The sequence below is a fragment of the Leuresthes tenuis genome, unplaced genomic scaffold (assembly GCF_036924035.1).
Source record: "Leuresthes tenuis unplaced genomic scaffold, fLeuTen1.0.hap1 SCAF_24, whole genome shotgun sequence".
In the NCBI taxonomy this organism is placed as follows: Eukaryota; Metazoa; Chordata; class Actinopteri; order Atheriniformes; family Atherinopsidae; genus Leuresthes; species Leuresthes tenuis.
Window position 1 is genome coordinate 7,685,968 of NW_027325378.1, and position 21,801 is coordinate 7,707,768.

The 21,801-nt window shown below is 40.6% G+C and overlaps 2 protein-coding genes across 3 annotated transcripts in view; one reads left to right on the forward strand and one right to left on the reverse strand.

Moving 5' to 3' along the window:
- Positions 1-21,801, forward strand: part of LOC140284586 (E3 ubiquitin-protein ligase RNF31-like) — a 423,699-nt gene that overhangs the window by 337,440 nt on the left and 64,458 nt on the right. The gene's annotated exons all lie outside the window — the stretch shown is intronic.
- buc (bucky ball) lies at positions 17,316-20,936 on the reverse strand. Of its 2 annotated transcripts, XM_072378455.1 has the most exons (7): positions 20,733-20,936; positions 20,504-20,656; positions 18,979-20,406; positions 18,789-18,890; positions 17,613-17,702; positions 17,472-17,541; positions 17,316-17,387 (listed from the first exon to the last, which is right to left on the reverse strand). In XM_072378455.1, the coding sequence occupies exons 1-6, from the start codon at positions 20,743-20,745 to the stop codon at positions 17,510-17,512; spliced, it is 1,818 nt and encodes a 605-aa protein (XP_072234556.1). In that variant the 5' UTR covers positions 20,746-20,936; the 3' UTR covers positions 17,316-17,387; positions 17,472-17,509. The 2 variants fall into 2 exon arrangements, with proteins under 2 accessions (XP_072234556.1, XP_072234555.1); XM_072378454.1 differs by lacking the exon at positions 17,316-17,387 and having other exon boundaries at positions 17,476-17,702.

Below are 21,801 nucleotides of genomic sequence, written 5' to 3' on the forward strand. Positions count from 1 at the left end.
GTTCTATTATCTTTCCCCTAATTTGGCATTTTTGTCTCAGACAAGAGTGGCAACTCGTAACTTCAAGACAAGGATTTGAAACATTATCAGTAGAGAACCGAGGAAGAAAAATGTGGCTATTGTAAAACGATTTTTAGCCTCAATTGTTAAATTGCTACGTATTTTTTCCATGGACTAACACCAGACAACCTATGCCGTGGGCTATTTCCAGCCGCAACTTACTCAAGTGCAGCAACATGTTTAAAACAATTTGTTAAAGTTGTGAATCAGTTCTGAAACCGAGGAAATTAAATTAATTATGCAATTAATTAATTAAAAACACCATTTATAGGCGATTCCCCCCCTGCACCCATATTTACCATAAAGGTTTGAATAAAGGCGCACTCCAACTTTAAGGACAGCTTGTTTGACCACAGAGATCCTAACATCTGCTTAGTTTTCAGTCCCATTCTGTGAGTTGCCAACCCAGACAGTGACTGATTCAGAGGGTCACAGGGTGAGAAGCAAAGAAGTCACCCTTTCGTTTCCAGCTACTGGCAGATAAGTTACCAGCACCAGCTTAACATGGGTCAGAACTGTAGCTACCTCTAAATAGTCAAAATTTAGACCCTTTTGCTGCACTATTTGAAATGTACCTGCACTGAATGTACTGTGCTCAGATGCCATACTTAAATAAGATGTGGTAGAATGTTGCTGTGTGTTGCATTATCAAAATGTCCACATCTGGTAAAAGAACAGGCCAACAGAGAAAATGTGGTGGGCCTCTTGCAGTTCTGTTAAACTTAGAGCTTTCTATTTATTTGGGGTATTTTTTTTTCCACATTAAACACATCATGGCTGTGGGGCTCAATATCCATAATAAAAAAAAGATTAAAGTTTATATTCTCCTGGATTCAGGAATGAATGGAATCATTTATCCAAAAACAGCAGCATCCTTGGATTCTCTGCTGAAAAAATGGTCAATAATGACTCAGTCATCTGGCTGGGCTTCTGTTTGACAGAGTAATAATCTCTCTGTGTAATTCTATGCTGAGCTTTTTTTTTTTTCACTGTAAAAGGAGCAGGGAGCATTTGAGGAAACCCTCCTCAAAGTAATCATGTGTTCCGATCCCACTTAGTCATCTCCTAGACGTTGGATGGCGATGAGCATTTTAAAATACTTGAACCGTGGAGCCGACTTGACAGCTTGTCAGAATCACTCCAAACAGTTAAAGAGGCAGGATGGATGCTCTCAACCTCCCACAACTTTTATAGAGGTCTCAAGCAGCTGCACACACAGAGGCGAACGCCGACATTAACAGCGGCTGCTCAAGCACATGTTGTCGAGGGATGTATGCACACAATAAGCAGTGCATGCAACCCCTGACAATAAAATATGGAATCACCACTCCTAGACGATGTTCATTCAGCTGTTTTAATTTGAAGTAAGAAAAGAAAAAGATAGATGCAACCACTAAAGATTCAAACATTCAAAATGTACCTCAAAGAAATTAAGTAGAATTATTCTAATCATTGGGAAAAGACAGATTCATACCTGCTCAAGACTAAATATGCAAATAAGTCTGAACATAAAACATGGCCCCAACAAGAGTGCTGACAGTGGCAACAGTGGAGAGGGCTCTAAAACTCCTTTAAGAAGGTAATTAAACTCAGAGTGTGGCAAAAGATGCTGGTTGTTCCCTGTCAGCTGGGTCTAAGATTTGGAGAGTCGGCCAAAGAAGATGGTAAAGTGTCAGGACAGAAAACTCAAAGCAATGTGTCTGAGGATAGAGAATGTACAAGAAAAGAAATGAAGAACAAATTATCTGACACAAAGGTCAGTGTTTGTGACTGAACTGATAGAAACCAGCTGTGGGATGTCCATCCAGAAAAGCACCTAAAGAGAAGAAACAAGGTTACAGTAGACTGAAGAGAAGCAGTCATGGACTGTAGATGGTTGGATGAAAGTGATATTCAGGGATGAATCACAAATCTGCTTTGGACAAGGAGATGATGATGCAGTTTGATCCAATGAAACATAGAAAGACGACTGCCTGATGAAAACAAGCACATTTCCACCATCACTGATGATATGGGGTTGATATCAGCTAAAGGACCAGGGGAGATGGCAGCTGTTACTTCTGCAGGAAATGAACGGGTGGACTCTGAAACTTTGGACACTTTCCTCGTGTCATAAATCAAAAGGAGACTTGATGATACTGAGGTCATTTTTCAGGATTAAGATAAATCTTCTAACAGAGCAAATAGCATTCAAACTTTTTCAGGAAAAACATATTAACTAAAAGGCATGACCAAGAAACAGTCCAGATCTCAATTTGGGTTCAAACTTATGGTGGAAACTGAAACAAAAATGGTCCATGATGAAGCACCGTCCTGCAAAGCCAATCTGTCAGCTGTTGTACAGGAAAAATGGAACCTGATTGATGAAATGTTTTTAATCAGCGAAGGCCTCTAAGAATCCTAATCCTAGTTTCTTTTTTGGGTCATAATTACTTATTTTTTCTCCTCTACTTGCCACAAACTTGCAATTAATCGCATCTAATTTGCAAAATCTCACACCTGAATGAGCATCCTCCCAGAAAGATAATTCCATCTATCCATCTGTCTTCCAATAACTATTGGCCTTTACATGATGTCATATACACACATCGGAGAGATTAAACAACTGTCAAACCTTTTAAGATATTCTCTGATTTCAGCCTCTCAGATAAAAACTGGTCATTGAGATCTTTATTTGGAACAAAAGTGGAGCTCTTTTGCTTTTTTTTTGGCAGAATCTATTCAGTATTGTTTGACAGTTTCTACAAACATTGTTGTAGGCTCAGCCAGAATCTAAAGATGATAACCTAAATATCCAAGTCATCCTTTGCCTGTAATCTGAGCTGTGGCTCTCATTTAGACATGTAAAGGAATAGTTTGACATTTTTAGCTAATGCTAAACGGTTTCCTTTACTCTGGGTACACTGGAAAGATATGAGTTCAGCCGTGTGCATGTGCATGTGTGTTCAACAGGTGCCAACCTGGATGGGTCAAATGCAGAGGACAATTTCGTGTTAACGTTCATGTGTATATGACAATAAAGTCATCTCAAATCTTAAATGGTTTTATATGGCTCATGGGCTGAAATTATTTCTAACAGCCTTCTAGCTTGTCTTCATTCTTTAAATAAAACAAGGTGTCCACTCTGAGAACATCAGAGCCTAATTTCAGTTAACCACTAACTGGCTAGTGCTAAAAGTTCACAGATGTGCCGGATCGGATCATTTTGCTCAGCAAATGAATAACCAAGTATCACATTTTTCTTGATTCGTCTTTTAGTTGAGTTCCTTTTATCTAATTCTGTGACAATTTGGTGATGTTTTAGGTCATATTTATGCAGAAATATAGTTTATTCTAAAAGGTTCAGTTCACTCAAACTGAACTTCACTGTTTCTCCCACCAACACTGCGTCATGAGCTGAAAGGCTGGAAGCTTAAACACAACTTTTAAAAGAAAATCTTTGAGTTTTTAGCGGTGAAATGCGTCATGTTTTGCATAAACCGATATAGTCATCCCTCATAGGGAGAGACCTTTCACCAAATTCCACAAGTAACTTAACCACAACTTTACTAAAGCAATAAATTAAGCAAATTAATACTTAAAAAACTTTATTTGTGCACTTCTTTAACAAGAACAGAATATGCAAAAATGATGTGATACAAAAGACTGAGAGAAAAGAGGAGTTGAATCTTAAATAATAACAGTTTTTATCCATCCATTCATTTTCTGCCACTCATTCAGAACTGAGCAGAGATCTCCACACCTCCTCCCAAACCTGCTGAGAGATATCATCCCTCCAACGAGTCAGTACACACGATATCCATTCTACCAAAGCTCATCCAACAAGACATGCCGGATGTAAGGTTGGAAGACTTCTCCAAGTCCACAAAACACATATAGACTGTTTGGGCAGGCTCCGGGTTAGTCCCTCCTGTATCCTATGAAGGACAAAGCGCTGATTTTCCACAACCAGATCTAATTTCTAAGCCTCCCCATAAACGTCTACACCAGCGTGCTGGAGAGAAGTGTTCAGAGGTGGTTGAACCTCAGATTGGGGAGGAATAATGCTGTTTCATCCTAGTTGTGCAGCAGAATTAAAATCAGAAGTTAGGAAAAGGGTAAGCAAATTGTTGTTTCACCTCAATATAATGTGCTACTTGTTTCTGCTCCCAGCTTCATAAAATCGATTTTTTATTATGGCCCTCACAGTGAAGAAGTACCTCATTTTGATTAGAACTACATTATGCTGATGAAATAGTCAGATAGCTCCGATTTACCAACTATCTTTTTCTTTGAAACATCCACATTTGGATGCACCGAATATCCATAAGAAGCTCATAAGTACCATGTAAAATTGGAAAGCTTTTGTGTTCAGATGTCTGTGAAAAGGTGTTCCTCATCTTTCTTTTCTTAAAAGGACATTTGTTGTTACTGCTCTGTGAAGAGAAAAATCATCACATCATGATTTGACCCACAGAGACTCCAAAACCTTTGCCTTACTCTGAATGAAAAATGTGCCTCCTCAAGCTTTAAATCACACATCCTGCCACCACTACTCAAACCGTAAATCTAAATCACGTTACAACTCAGACGTCATAAAGATGGAGCGACAGCATGAAAAAGAAGGGTGAGATATGAGCTGTGGGATTGTCCATGGCGGGCTGTCCATCCGAGCCCTGAAACTGACGAATCTGAGGGGAAATCATGCGTTGCGCTTCGCTGCAGCAACATTCCTCATTCCATCTGGCCTTCTTCACCACGCGCTGTTAACTTCAAAGAAGCTCAGCTCCCCCATTTGTTAGAAATCGCTTCAAGTTTTTGCAAAATTGCAAAAGCTTTGCACAGTCTCTGTTTCAAACAATGTACAAAGCAGTCCTTTGTTTGCCTTTGAAGACAGCACTTTGTGCTGGCTCTCTGTGAAGATCTCACCATGGCAGACGAGGAGAAGAAAGCAAAGCAATCTGAGGCAAAGTTAGCAGTTCCCACAACTCTCTAAATTGGAGGAACTGACAAAAATATACCCGTTACATCTGAGTATTTACCTCCCCTGCAGCCAGGAAAGCTATTACTGCTGCACATTACATGTTTCATTCAGAACAGCGTCAGTAAAACTGGTTTCATAGTCCTGCCAAACAATGCAGAAGCTTTAATGGTGTGCACAAGCACTAAGCATTATTTATTCAATGCATTCATGTATTTTATCCCCTGGGGAGCAGCACTTTGTATTAACTGTCAATAACAGGGCCGCGGTCGCCTCAGTTTGACAAGAAATACAGCAGGTCTAATGATATCCTGTATGACTGCTAATTCAGTACAATACTGAAACACTTTTCAATGAACAAATCGATTAAAAAATTGTGTGCTTGTGATTTTTCCTGATTTAATTATACAACCCCAACCACCAAAAAATATAGCAGAATACTGTAAAATGCAAATAAAACCTAACAAGACTCGCAAATCTCTTAAATCCACAATTTACTCACAATAGAACAAAGAAAACATTGGAAAGGTCCAAGTTTCCCACTGTGTAGCATCACCCCTTCTTTTAACATCAGTCTGTAAACATCTGGAACTGAGGAGACCAGCTACTGGGCCTTTGGGAGAGGGGTGTTGTCCCATTTTTGTCTGATAGAGGATTCTAGCTGCTCAGCAGTCCTGGGTCTTCTTTGTTGTATTTTAGATGTTTTCAGGTGGTGAAACATCTGGACTGCAGGCAGGTCAGTCCAGCACCCGGACTCTTCTATGAAGCCATACTGGTGGAATAGATGCAGGATGTGGTTTAAATATGCAAGGCCTTCCCTGAATAAGCCATCATCTGGATGGGATCATATGTTGCTCGAAAACCTGTTTATATCTTTCAGCATTGATGGAGCCTTTCCAAAGGTGCAGGTTTCCAGTTCCCCCCTCAGAGATGCAGGCTTTGAACTGAGAGCTGATAACAAGCTGGATGGTTCCTCTCAACTATAGTCTGGAGGATGCAGCGTCCATGATTTTGATCCATCTGACCACAGAACAGTTTTCCACTTTGCCTCGGTCCATTTTAAATGAGCTTTGGTCCAGAAAAGACGGTGTTTCTGGATCATGTTCACCTACAGCTTCTTCTCTGCATTTGTGGACGTTACAGTGAGCTGTGTTCACAGCCAACGATTTCTGGAAGTGTTCCTGAGCCCATGCAGTGATTTCCAGGATAGAATCAGGTATGTTATTAATGCAGAGCTGCCTGAGGGCCTGAAGGTCACAGACATCCAGGACTGATTTATCAGCTGTGTCCCTGTTCAGATGCCTCCAGATTTTAGGAATATTTTGATATTATGTTAAGATGATGGAACATCAACAAGTCTTCTCAATTACATGTTAATGAATCATCTCTGCCCATCTTTACTCCCGAGACTCTGGTGTTGATTTGTGACCAGATAAATTGCCACTTTTTTCGGGGGTCTACGACTAAATAGGTCAGCTCTGAAAGGGTTCCCCTTCACATCGTTAACTGCAACCTATTGTAGCAGAGTCAGGCATGTCTCAGTCAATGAATCGATCATTCATCTTACCATGTTTGTAAACTGGAAAAAGTAAAATAATTAAATTCATGGTCTGGTTGGCTAGAATGATAGCTTGTAAATGCATGTACAGACTCTTGACATTAGGAAATGGCCAATAATATTTTACCAGTGTTAAATAAACCTGGTAAGCTCTGGCAATTTAGCCCCACCCTGCAAAATGATCAGTCTGGTTTTCAACCGTTTTAAAAACCAAAAACATGCATCTTTACATTAAAACCTTAATCTTTATCTGATAAAAGGTCATTGTGATTTACTGTGGCCTGCATGGCTCATGCCAACTTTGCCAAATGAAAGAATCACTAAAGCTCTCTACAGGTTTCCAAAGACAAATGGATTATTTTTAACCATTTCAAAATATATTCACGTCCGATATACAACATACACACAAAAAAAAAAATTAAAGAATTGCTACTTAAAACTACCATTTAGTTATTAGCAAAACAGAAAATATGCTGGTAACAAAATGGCCCAATATGAAACCCATTCAGTGTTAGCATCACCAAAAGAGTCAGATTGAAATCAAACAAACTAATCTTATAATATTGTTTTAGCATGCTAACGTTTAGATCTGAAAACAGTGAGGCTGATGGGAGTTTTTATAAAAAAAATAAAAAAAAACATTAGGAATCAAAAGAACAGGATGGAAGGGTCAAAGATCATCCCGAGGGTAACATAACCTGCATAAAATTAATCACTCTTCTATAGCTGTCGAACCCCTTTCGTCAAATCTACACCTTTGTCTGCTGATGGTACTGGAGAAAATAACTGAATATAACATCTAGATTAGGACGTTCTCTTCAAATGTATTCCTCATGTCAGTGTTAAAGACACCATGAAGGGAAAGTTATTTTAGCCACCATCAGTTATCAAAAAAGGTCACAGGCTGGATACCCAAATGTTAATGTGTTTTTTTTTTTTTTTTTTAAATCAGTATGAATCCCTTGATGTTAAAAAAAAAAAAAAAAAAAGTTTTACTTTCTGGTGGCTTAAGTGTGTTCTTAACATGGAAATAGTGCCATCTAGTGGACACTTAGTTTTATTTCTTTGCCAGGATGGATAAAAAAGAAAACTCAGACAAAACGACTATGAAAGTTGTGTTTATTTTAACATTCAATAAATAGTGAATATTGTGGTTTAATCACACATTAAAAATAAAGTGGTAAATATATAAATTAAGTGTACATCATTTTAAAACAAGTTATTTTCACTTTGTTGTGCTCATGTGCATTCAGCATCGTGTGTCTTTAGTGAGAGTTCCTGCAGAGGGGGGAAAAAAAAAAGTTAAGATTCAACTTGTGCGTTTACAAGACTAATTTTTACATCACAAGCTTACATTTTTATTTGGAAAGCTCATGTTAGATTTAAAGCCTTGATTTAAGCTCAGTGATTTAACAAAAAGACACCTATAGTTCTTTCTTGCTGTTTGATTAGATTTAAACACCAATTCCACGATGTAAGTGCCTCATATCATTCAGAATTTCAACCTTGAGGCCCTTTTCTAGCATCCAACTCCATTCTGACCAGTTTCTATGGAGACAGGGTATTCAGTTTCACCTTACCAAACATGATACATGTCATTTGAAGGCAACAGAAGGTTGTCTATTTTAACCTCTTCTGGCAGGGTTTTAGTGACTTGGATTTAAACATGCTTAGAACTAAATTAAGAGTCTCACAATTCTACAGCTTTTATTGCAAACCTCATAGGTTCTGTGCTAGATCTTTGAGAGCAGTAGTAAAGGATTAAAAATCAAACCTTGGACTTGTGGTTGTGAGTTCTTGTGCTTATTCAAGTGTTGTGATCTGGATTCATTCTTGGACACGTCATTCTCTGTGTTGAGCATCACATCCCTCCACACCTTCCCTGCTGGAGGAAGAAAAGTTTAAATTTAGAAATGTAGACACAGTTCAGCATGTCTGCTTTGTGCTAGTTTAAAACAATTAGCTTACCAGTTTGCAACCTGTGCGTCAGGCACAGGTGGTCCACGTTCCTCCATTTGTCCTGCAGGGAAACTGGGATGGTGCAGTTCTCATCTGTTTCCCGGATGGTGTTGCCATGGGGACAGTGGCAAAGCCTCTCCCATGCAACAGGCTGGTGCCGCAGCTCGTCATGCACACAGTTCTTTTCCCTCAGCTTTGGGTACATTACTGCAGGGCATTTGTTCACATTTTGCCTGGATACCAGAGGCCTCTTCAGGTCTGTGAGCTTCCTGAAGTCATCTGCTGCGTTCCGCTTTGGGCCTGGGCGACATGAATTGTTCCCTGAGGATTCTCCCCCCATGTCATGTCCATGATGACGACGACCACTAAGATCAGGATTAGAGCCTTTTCCAATTGGTCGCCTCTTGTGAGATTTACACGCTTCACATGTTGGTAAGAGGGTGTTATTCCACTCCTGGAAGGGAACAGCTTTCCTTTTCAAGCTTCGTCGATCACGTCCCGGATTGGGAGATGTGCAGATTCTGCGTTTTGCCTGACATCTAGAACAGAGTCGGTCTGTCTTGGAGACGTAAGGGCTGAATAAGTTCTCATTGAAGTTTCTGCTGAGGCAGCACTCGTGGTCAGAGAGGCTTTGCCGATCCATTTTCCCTTTTGTCTTGTGAGCATCATGTTGTTCCTTGTATTCCAGGTCTAGTTTTTTTCTGTTGGGCACATCTAAACCACAAAAGCTCAGAGATAGATTCTGCTTCTTGGGTACTGACGGCATCTTGCTGCAGTAGTTGAAATGATCAAAGTCAGAGAGCCAGCTGGTCGATGGGAGGTAGGCAGGCAATGATTCAAAGGAGGTGTCCCCTTGATCCTGGGCATTAGTTTCTCCTCCATTTTGGCTTTTATTTGGTTCAAGAGCCACCTCTGCTGCGTGCTCAGACATATGAGAGTCTCCTGAGGCATGATCATCTTTCACAGAGCAGACAACCTCTGATGCCATCTCATCCTTCAGACTCTCCGCAGTGGGGGCCATCTCCAGCACTTCATCCTCCTCTGCCAGAGGAGGCATTTCAGTCACAGGGATGACTTCTTTTGTGCAGGACTCTTTCAATATCAGCATCTCTGGTGCTGTCACTTCAGCTGTCAGCACTTCCTTTTCAGTGTGAATGGAGCCATTTTGGATCAGCAATTTCGGGGAAGGTGTTAAAGTTTCCCCCACTGACCAAACTGTGGACTCCATCTTCCGCAGTTCATCCAGAAACTTGGGATCAAAAGGCAAATGAACAACCTTTAGGTGAATATTCTTTGAGGTCAACTTCAGCTCTTCGTCACTCGTCTCCTCAGCTTCATCTGTCTGGTTTCCAGACTCCTCCAGCGGAGGGATCTCATCAGTGCAGGGTGTTCCAACTAACAGGATGTCAGGACAAACTTTGAGAACCCGCTCAGACAGCTCTTCAGGAGGGTGCAGCCGCTGGTCCTGCAGGTCGCTGCTCTGGAGGATGGAGCTACACTGGACCATGTCCTGGGAAAAGCTGTGGGACATTTTTGCAGTCTCATGAGTGTGCAGCAATGGTAGCCCAACAGGTGTGGTGCAGCATTGAATCCTCACTTCCTCGGTTTGAATCAGGAAGCTATTTGATGGCATACTTTCAGTGGAAGAGAGCACTGCGTTCTGAAGCTCTGAGGACGGATCCTCCTTATTCACAACCAAGCCTGTTGAGAGCATCTGAGTAGTTGAGATACTGGAGGCATCGTCATTCGAAGACTTGTTGGAGTTTGTGGGGCTGGCCCTTTGGGCTGCTGCAAGTGGCTCAGTTTGAACCTCAGAACTGGTCATTTCTCTGCTCACAGAGTTTTGTTGGTAGCGGAACCTGCGGCTGTGGTAGGCCATGGTCTGGTAATACTGGGGATTAAGCATGCGTCTGTAGTCCATCAAGTGGAGGTGGGTATGGGGAACAATAAAGCCAGGTGGCTCCATGTATGCGTTCGGCTGATAGGGGGGCATCACCGGCAGCCCATAACCTTCAACAAGACAACCACAAAAAAAGTATGAAAATGTATGAATTGATCCATTTAGTTTGTGCTAGAAAATTAAGTTAATTGAATGAAGCCAGTTGATCAGAATAGAATCTAGAATCTAGTTCTGCGTTGCAAGGACTAAAACTTTAAGCTATGCGATAGGAGTACCCTCAGTAGAATTAAAGAGGGCACCGCCATAGTTATGCTATGAAAGATTAGCTTAAAACGACAAAGTGACTGATTATGACTTTTCCCTCTACATGTGAGGACCGTAGTCAAAATTTATGCCAAGTTCCACCTACCGTGGGTACCTCAAGGTTTAACTGGAGGATTGCTTAGAAAACAGACCCAACCAGCCTGGTACTCACAGTAGCAGCTGCCAGTGACAGGGCAGAGGACATGGTCACCAAGTAGTCCTGTTGCTCACAATATTAATCTCTAATGAAAAGTTGGAAGTAACTGCCACAGAGACATCTGGAGGAGAACATGCAGAATCTTTTTTTTTTAATAAACTCATCCTGCACTTTTGGCATAGATTAATATTCAAAAGTGGGCAGTGTCTGCTCCAGTCAGTGGTGCTAGCTGATCAGACCAAAGACCATTAAAGCAGTAAATAAAAAAGGAACATTTTATATACAAGTATGTAACCAGTGTCAAAACTGAACCGATGTAGAAAGTAGAAATATCCTGAGCCTGCATTATATACACAAGTGCCACAGGACCTGAGAGATGCATCTGGACCTTCAGCTGATCCATCTACTGTTGGCCCAAGCCTCATCAGAAATGGTCTCCATGGAAGGGTGGCTGTCAAGAAGCCATTCTTAAGGAAGGGAAACAGGGAGAAAAGGCTGAGCTATGCCAAATGACACAAGAAGTGGACTGAAAATCAGTGGCAGCAGGTCTTATGGAGGGATGAATCCTCCCCAGAGCCCGGACCTCAACATTATTGAAGCAGTGTGGGATCATCTGACAGAGAACAGAACAAAAGGCAGCCAACATCCAAAGAAGAGCTTTGGGATGTCCTTCAAGAAGCCTGGAGAACTATTCTTCATGCTTCATGAAGAATGACAGAAAGCTTGTCTAAGAAGGTTCAGGCTGTGTTGGAGAATAAAGGTGCTCAGAAAAAAATATTCACTTTCAAGCACATTAGAATTGATCAAACTCTGTTTTTGCCTTAAACTTAAGTTTACACGTTTCAGTGAATCATTGAACCCATTTCCCGTTTTCATTGAAGGAATAGGGTGTGGATCAAGACTCACCAGTGTGTCGATGATCTAAACGATGTAAATTTAATAAAACATGTCGGTAGGAAAGTGATAAAAGCAAGCAGATATTCAGAGAAATGCCGCTGTCGGTCCTCGTCGGCTCCATCCATCAACACACAGAGTCAGTCTTCTAGCCTCTCTGACAAGGTCTAAGTTTTTCAGTGGCTGTTTTCATTCTTGCACCCATTAACTCAGGCAGACCCCGGTTTGCTGGGTTTGTGGAGCTCTTGTTGCGTGGCAGCGGTCTAGCTCAGGGCGAGCCGCTGCCTTCTTCTCCTAGAACTTTTCATGAGCTCCGAAGATCAACTTTCAAATTTGTGGGATTCCCTCCCCCCCAGAAAACAAAGAACAACAACCTTCTCAGAAACTACAACAGCATAAAAAATATCTACACTGAAAAGCATGTAAGCATTTGGGGATCTTATGTGCTTTGGATCTTACCTAAACCAGAGTAACCATAGTATGGGTTGTAGGTGACAGGTATGGGCACAGGCCACTGCAGACTCTGCACAGGCAGGTAGGGCTGTGACGGCTGTATATAGAAGAAAGGCTTGCGGTGATGACCCTCAGGACGTGGTGGACCTGAAGGCGCTTGGGCCACCTGAGGTGGTCTCTGAAGTGGCTCAGATCCAAGCGGTGGGTTTGGCCCCAGACCGTAAGAATGCAGCAATGTAGACGTGACTGCCTCCATGTCTGAACAAAGAGAAGCATGTTAAAGAAAATGTCATATCAGGTGGTTATAAAGGGGAATGAAAATGCTTGAAAAACTTACATGCAAAACGAAGACATCCACAAACAAACCACCAGCTTTTCTATATGCTTCAGATTCTCAATCAAACGTATGGACTGAGAAACTCCAGACTAGCTTGACTGATTGGGTGTGCTTTAGTTCCAGGTGATGATTGTCAAATTAGAGCCTAATGAGGTGCATTCAAAGCCAGTGAAAAATGTTGGTTTCCAGCAGGTTACTTCCCACTATGGTGCATTAGCTGAGCAGAGGCAGACAATACTACAGAGATGTGGAAAAGCTAGGACCGACAACTTCAAGAGACTCAAACTGGAACAACTGACAGGTGAGAAGCTGATTGACTCTGATGACACACCTGCAGCTTGTTGGCACAAGAGGCTCAAAGTGGAACATCTTGTCCTGTTTTCAAAACTTTGTTATGCTCCCTTTGTGCTTTGCCTCCTTATTTATAGCTGAGCAGAACAAAAATGTAAGTTTTAAGATTCAGTTGGACCCCCGATGATCCAATTATTCAGTTTTAAGGGAGTTAAGAGCTAAAGTATAATGCAACAGACTGGTTTGTTGACTTTAGAGGGATTTTAGTGCTGCAAAATGATATGTTCAGATTTTTCCTCAGATGCCCTGACATTTGTTAATATATCATGATTACAATCGATTATGTGAAGATTAATTAGAATTACTCTGAAACTGGTTTACACTGGATCACTAAACTGAGATTAAGTTTGTGAACAGGCACAGATCAAGCTTATTGAAGGAAAAATGTCTTATGGATTGACAGTTGAGCCAATATTTTACAGAAACATCTTGACAATTGAGTCTGATATGTTTCGGATTCATAGATGCTGTATTCACAAACTGGACACTTCAGCCTTCATTGTCAAAGATTTGGAGCAGAAATAGTTGATGTATTAAAATATCAGGAGGACAGTTGACTCCTCTCCTTATGTTCAGATGCACCATCACTTCCAGAGAAGCAACTTAAAGTGCTTTCAGCATCTGGGAGGAAGCCAAATACTAGACCTGCCTTAAGGAGACCCTGTTTGATAACCTAGAGAAGATACCATTTGATAAAAGCAGATGTTTCAAAAGCAATGAGCCATCTCAGTTTCTCAGAAAAAGCTTTTTTTTTTTTTTTTTAAAACAGAAGACCAGAAAGAGAAACGACTGAAAAATGGAAAGAGGTGAGAGCTCATGCAGGTCACTCTAGTAAGGTTTAAACACCAGACTAAAGACTAAAGTAGGCCAATGTGTGGTTAGGTCAGAGCTCCTTCCAGAAAATATAGGTTGATCAGTTACCTTTCAACACACATTTCTTTTAGGAATAGGAAAGCAACACTACTGAGGTGGTTGATTTTAGGAACTCCTATTTAGATGCAATAGCTTCTCAGTAATCCACTACTGGGGATATCAGTAACATTACCCCATGCATTTAGTTTGAGAAACAGTAGTCAAATCTGCAAAAACAAGATCAGCAGGGCTGAGTATTAGTTGGAAACCTGATTTAGAGAAAGGAGGGAAAAAAAAAAGCCCCATGCCAAGAGATTACATAAAGTCATTTTAATATGAGAAGCCAATACACAAGTCATGTGGAACAGACAGCCTCCCGGTTGATGTTCCTGAAAGTGAACAGAAGGATTGGAAATCAAAGTTTCATCATGAAAACTGGATCAATCACTGAGAATAACTGGTGTTGGTGACAAACCTGCCGAGCTTAGCTGGACCAGTGGCGTCGCTGCTGAGGCAAACGTTGTTAATAGGGCTCCTTGGGACAGTACACGTGCTGCTGGGGCGCCTGCTGCTTGGGCTCCTTGGGACGGTACACATGCTGGGGCACCATACCCCCTAGTGGGTAGACTGGCTCAACAGGAAATACATGGTGGACAAGTGACACCTTCTTTCCGTGTTTCTTTGTAGTTCCAGTAGCATAGGCTGTTGGGAAAATAATTCAATCCATGTATATAGTCAGCAAAGTCATTATTTCCATCAATCTTACCATTTACTTCAAGTATATTCTAATAATAATAACTAAAATTGATCAACTTATTCAAAAAAACAAGTTGAAACTTACTAAAAGAGAAGCTTCATCAAATCAGTCATTGTTGGCATCAAACTCAGCCACATTTGACAACTGCTGCCCGGACACAAAATTTGACCAATGACAAAACAGTAGGTCACAGCAATATGTCTGAAACACGATGATGCTTCCCTTTGTATCATTACTAAGTGAACACAGGTGTTACCGGTAGTTGTTTGAGGCAGACGAGGCTAGTCATACTGCAGGAGAAATTTACTGCATGTCTAACTAAAACAGGACATTTAATACTTTTACTTTTGCACGTGCAACACTGTGCTTTATATGTTTGGTTTCAGTTTCTTTCTGATTTCATATATATTTGGATGACAACTTGATCAGAATGATGAGACTGTAATCTTTGGAGCCTCTTACCAAACTGAAAGCTGATTGGTTTAGATGTTTTCTCATCAATATAAAATTCTTAATGTGTGTCAGAGCTGTCTTGTATTCCTTTTCTATGCTTTTAAATCAGTTATATAGTTTTATGTGGACAGGCCAGTTGGTCTTATGAGCTGATTTGTACACAGCAATTCTCATACATTCTGTCTTTTTTTTTTTACATTCTTTATAGAAGAGTATATGAAACAAAGTTTTGTCATAAACAGAAATCACAGATTACTTACCATTTCACAGGACAGGTAATGAACACATAATTAGGATGACTAACCAGAGGTTATTTGGGTGGGAAACAATAAAAGTATCGCTGTTCCTGAATTAGATACATAAGCAAAAGAACACTATTATTTTTTTATCTATCAATTACAGCATTCAGTGTTTGATGAATTCCCTAAAGTCAATATCCCATGAGGAAAATAATTATAATTTGTACTTATTTTTTTTTTTGTTTTTTGATGAATGTTCTCAACAGGAAAACCTGTTGATTTAGATCATATAATATTACAACTGACATGGTCAGTCAGCAGTACTTTTGTGATTTCTCTGTTTTGGAATATATCAGTTTATGTTAACAATGTAGAGCTACCATAAAGCTAAAAACAAGGTGGGATAATTGTCAGTAATGGTTAAAGGAGACAATGATACATACGCTTCAAGATAGTTGAAGAAATTACAAATGAGAGCCAATGACAAAAGTTTCATGTAGAAATCAGTCGAGCTCTTTATATGAGAATTAACTATGGTTATCTGCCTGAGGCACACACTCTTCTTCCACTGTGTGTACAATCTGAAGGTGCTACATTTTGGGTGTTGATGGCTTGGACTGTGTTCTTCCCATTCAGCTGACTCTTCAGAACCTGCCTTACTCTTTGTAGGTACTTGGTTGATGCCGACTTTCTTGCAACTTCTTCATGGTTGCCTTTTGTATGTGTGACCCTTGTGCAATTGGCTTGGAGTTGGCATCCAGGGTTGTCCTCCACATTCCCATTGAAGGCTCCTAGTGTCGAGTTGATGTTGTAGAGTTCCCCATTGATATTCCAGTATCCATGTGCAGCATGGTGTCGTAGGCTTCCTTGAGACAGTCCAGACGATGCACAGATTTGTATGTCTGATCTTACAGTCTTAATCAGTAGCTGGTGATAAGTTCCACTGGTGTTGCTTCCAATTTCCATCTGGGCCTTGCTCATGTATAGAGTCATGTGCCTACTCATTTTATCTGCAATGGTGCCTGACAGGATCTTCCATGTTGTTCAGAACAAGGCTATTTGCTGGATACAGCCGCCCCCTTCTGGGGCTCTTTCATGATCAGAATTGTTCAATATTGAGTAAATCAGTCTGGGTGGGTCCCATCCATTAGCAGCTTGTTAATTTGTGCAGCTAAGTATTCATGTAGTGCAGTTAGTTTCTTTAGCCAGTAGGTGTGCATCTCATTGGGGCCTGGTGCAGTCCAACTGCATCCATTGTTTTGTTGCAGCATAGTCTATCATGTATTATAAACCTTATGTTTTTATTTTTTAACAAATATTTTAATTTCCAACGTGCTTCTAACACCTGACATCTCCTGTAGCCTTTCCCTTCAAACGAGGTTAGTTGATGAAGAAGCACAATCCAGACAAATGAGGAGTTAAGACTCAGGAAGGTCATTAATGATATAAAACTGAAAAATGAGGGGGGGGAATGGATTAAGTCCAAGTTTTAAAAATATATTTTAGCCCTCAGACTAACCTTGGTCCATGTCTGGGAAGCTCAGCCTAGAAAATGTTATTTTACTGGAACCACAACTGTAAGTGATTCTTCGGGTTCAGCATGGAAATGTATTTAGTTGATGTAGTATGTTGTTATTTTTTTTATTCAGAATATTCTTAATTCCACTGTGCAGCTAGAAAGCAAAAAAAAAAAAAAAAGTAGCAAATAGCTCTGTAAAAGAGATCTGAATACACCAGAGACAAGTTTATTTTATCAGGTTCTTTCAAGAACATTACTGCTCAAAGTCCAGGATGTCAAATTTAGATGGAAAACAAGTCATCACATCGAGGTGTAGAGATATTCTGATTAAACACAATTTCAGAGCTTTCATGAATTTACCCTCAGATTTTAGAATAATGAGCAACCCAGCAGAGCTTAAAGAATAATATTTTATTGGACTGACCCCAATCAGTGACACACCATCATCTGCAACAACCTTTCAGCCCCTTTGCCTTCTTGTGAAATCCATTAATCATTAACAGTGCGAGGCAGTGTCACTGCAGAAAACTTTTTTTTTTCCTTTTAAACAAAAAGATGCTTCTTGTGCAGTGCATTTCACCTGGTGCTCTAAATATCTTCAATCATCCTTTAACCTTTACACCTTTAGGGGGGACCTGAGGAAAAAGAAAACGTGTTAAAACTTTGTGCAATCGTCCGTTTAAGTTGTTCGCTCATGACTCATTGTGACTGTCACCTACAGTTCAACGGGATTTGTTCAAACGTCAGTCGGGGGACGTCAACATCTTGGTTCTGTTCTCACCATAGAGCCTGACACAGGATTTAAATAATCACGTTAACAGACATGAGAGAAGATAAAAGGTAATCCCGGAGGAAACTACCTCTTTCCCAGTGCACTGCTGGCGGCTCATCGTCATCATGGTTCTCCTCTCTTGGTTTGTGGTACATCAACTTCCACTGGGTGCTCATCTCTGGTCAGTTTATAAATAATAAAGACAAAAATCAAACTCAACTATTGCTGTTCAACAAAACTACAACATAATGTGGCTCTGGACTACCACAGTGGTTCCTAAATTTTTTACACCGGAGCATCTCCTCTCCCTTCATAAAATACTAAATAAGGGTCAAGACAAACTTTTTCCAGGGTTCCAGTGTTCAATGGGTTTTGTCTCCACACTGACTTGATAATCCAGTGATTTTTTTCTTATTTCAACTGTCTCTTTTCAGTGGAGAAAAAAAAAAAAAAAAATCACATACCTACTGTCATCCTAACTGCTGCCCTAGTTGGGAACACCTGAAGCCATTTAAAACTTTAACTGGATAGATTAGAAAATGCTTAGATCTTGTGTTGAAAAGTCCAATAAATGTTATTTGTTTTATTTGTTCTGCTCATCTTAATCAGAGCATCATCTTTGTTTTCTGTGAACAAGATCAATATTTATTTTTTAGGTCTGCACTTACACTTCATTATGATAAAGGCTACCTGCTGGAATTTCTTGCCTTCATAATCAGTTTTGTGGTGCGCTTGTGTTTTTAAAGGGCAAAGAACACTAATTTACTCCTGTATTAATCCATATTACAGCAACAACTGCTCAGCCAAATTAAAAAGCAATTTCTCTGTACTTTAGGACATAAATCACCCAGTCCAGAAAACTTCAAAGTCTCTTCAAGTGTTGAAACTATGAAATACCGATTAAAGTGGCTCATGAAAACACAGGAAAGAAAGACAAAGAGCTCCCTCAGCTGCAGATGAAATGCCTAAAATCACCAGTTATCTGCATTTCAGATCATTCTGAAACTAATCTGTATGAGACTGAATTAGGCCTTTATGGTGGAAATGCTGGAGAGAAAACACCACTGAAGGAGGCCAAGAAAAGGAAGAAAACCGCTTGGACCGAGTTACTGAGACGTAAACCCTTTTCATTGTTCCATAATGCCATCTTCATTAAGCTGAATCAAACACTAAATCGAAACTGTAATCATGTCATACAAAGTGAAACCTACAGTTTGTGGAGCCTTTTTAAAGCTGCGTCTCAAAGAAAAAAAAAAAACTTCACCTTGTCGCTGCAGAGCAGCTGCTTGTCTCCTTCTGGGCATCACGTCTCCATCTCCCCACCTGCCCTGGTCCTCTGCGGTCAAATCTCCTCTACAGAGTGTGTCTGAATAAATTTATTAAATCACTGCCCGTTTCTAAGACAAATCAACAGTAGTTAATCATAGGAAAATTCATTCTTAGCAGACACTTACCCTGACAGGTCCTACACTGCAGCTCATTGTTGTCCAACTCTCCAGTCTCACCTTCAGTTGCCTCCTGCTTACAAACGTCACGGTCTTGCTCCTGCTCCACAGGATCTGACAGCTCTTTGCTGAGACCTCTTTTACACCAAGTCTTAGTGACGTGTCTCTGTGGGAGAGGGTGAGCCTTCCTCAGTGCAGAATGCTTCCTCACAGCCACTCGGACCGGCTGCTCGCACCCTCTTCCATATCTGCTGTCCTCCTCCGAGTCTCCAGCTTCATCTTGGTACCTCTTGGAGCTGTGGACTTTGCTCCTGCTCATCCCTTTTGCCAGACTTTTCCCACAACAGGCGCACATGAATCTTTTTGAGTCTACGTTGGCTGGAGGGGAGCCACCGATGACCTCTGCAAGCCTCCTGCCAGAGTACACGCGTTCGGGAAAGAGGTCCACGTCATCCAGATCCGTGGAGAACATTTCGTCTCTGGAGGAGAGCTCATCCAAAGAAGGGCTGAGCACGCTCATGCGCTCCTGTGTCTGCATGTAGTTGTAGTTGTAGTAGTAAGGGGCAGCTGGGGAGGAGAGGTGGCTAGCTCCAGCAGCTCCAGGTGTCATAACATCATCAAAGGGAAGCTTTAGGATGTGGCAGCTTTGATCGGGTTTGGCTTCATCACAAGACAGATGTTCTCCCTTTGAGACTTTATCGCTGCTTTTAACCTCCTTAAGTGCCAGCTGACTTGAAGGAAAGGAGAGTGACTGTGAGGAGTCCTCTGCATCACATCTGGGAGCACTCGAGTCCGTCACTGAGATATTTGACTGGATATCTGTGACGACCTCTTTCTTAAGAGGGACAAAATGTTCGTCTGATGCTGAACGCTCAAGTTCAGGACACTCTTCATGGACAGAGGAGGTATCCAGGGGTAGATCCTCTTCCAGTCCTCCTGACCAGCACCCCTGAGGGATCAGGGGGTCCAAGTTCATCTGTCTGGACTCGCTGTCATACATCACAGCAGTGGACTCACTGTAGGTCACAGCTGGGAACTCCAAACAGCTGTTCTGAGGTGCTGAAGTCAGGTTGTGACCCTGCTCTTCTTTTGTCGTCGCTTTTCCTGGAGAAAACACGCTGGAGGACTGGGAAGCAACACCAGAGTCAAGCTCTCGATTAGCGACCTGCAGCTCGGTGGCTCGAATCTTATCCAAGCATTCAATGAGCTTGGTTATAGCATCACTGGGGTCAGTTTGAGCCTCTGAACAGGCCATTTCTCGACGCCCATGAGGCTGCGGATAGTGCTGCTGGCGAGGCATGTCACCCCAGGCGGGAGCGTGAAAGCGAGGTTCAAACATCCGTCTGTAATCCATTGGATATATCGGGGCGTGTGGTAAAACAAAGCCAGGATATGGCATATATGGGAAAGGCATGCAGGGGCGGCCAAAGTTAAAACCTAGGATGTATAAACAGTTGAAAACATACACTCAGATTTCCTGCAATATTTATCAGCTGATTGCAGCAGATGTAGGTTTAAAAAAAAAACTTGATACCTCCAGGCATCCCATATTGACTGTATGGGTTGTTGAGCTGTAGGTGCTGGTAGAGGTAGTAAGGCTGAGATGGTGGCTGAACGTAGAAAAAAGGTCTGGGATGGTGACTTCTCTGTGCTCCACTCCCTAATGAATGTGGTTGTTTGCTTGCATCTACAGGAAAATTTCAAAAATTATGTTCAAGCTAAATATGCAATTATAAAAATCATATAAAAGGAAAAGTCTTTACCGTCCATTTTCATTCACGTTCTCGCTCAGCCTGTCGGAAATAAAACGCACAGGGATGAAAACAACTAAAAAAACATTCCTCAGCTAATGGAAGTTAAAGTCAAGTTTCTTTTTTTCTTTTTTCTTTTAACGGTTAATTTCTCTTTAACCCTACAAAAGTAGAAACGCTTCTCTCGCAGGTCCAAACAATATTCGGCTAAGAAAAGCCGAAAGTTCTCCGCTCATCAATCATATGGGAAACAGCTGCTGTACCATCAGGACTGCTGCCTTCAGGTGCAGGGGGACAAACTGGTCCCAGGGGTCAAAGTTCACCGACTGAACTACGCTTAATAATTATAAACGTAGATATAGGCAGTAAATAAAAAATAAGCATGTAAAAATAAATACTTTTAGAAATTCAAATGACAAAAAGTAAGTGAATAGATTAGCTGATTTTAAAAAATAGTTTGTCATGAAAGTAAATTAGCAGGAAATTCCTTTAGTCATGTATTTATTATTATTTATTTTTGTCTTTCTATTTAAAACTCTACTTTTCCAGTTAATTAAAGTTGCGTTCTGCGCATTGATCTCCAAGCACAACCTCTAATAAATAAACTATTGATAATTTTGTTGCGTTTGTAAAAGATTTTACTCTTTTTTAAAAAAAGAAAAAGAAATGCGTTCTTTATAACATAATGCCCTGAGATTAAAAGAAATGGAAAAATACAGTTTTTTTTATGGCACAGTATGCTCTGTAAGTAATAAAACTGCAATTAATTAAGTAATAAAACTGCGATGAATTAAAAAAAGATTTGACATATTTTGGCAAACATAGTGGATAATATTTTACATTTGCCACAATAGTTCACTCAGTCTAGATTCATTTACTTTTTGGATATCATTATTGATATTATCATCATTATTATTATTACTAATGCATTCTGCATTTTGTTTACCGAAATGCTGTTCAAAAGGGTTTGATTTTTCAAGCTTTTAAATACATCTAACCCATCAACAGGTATGTTTATTCATTGTAATAAAGTTTATACTTTATTTAGTGTAAAACACATAGATTTAAGATGAGGTAGACT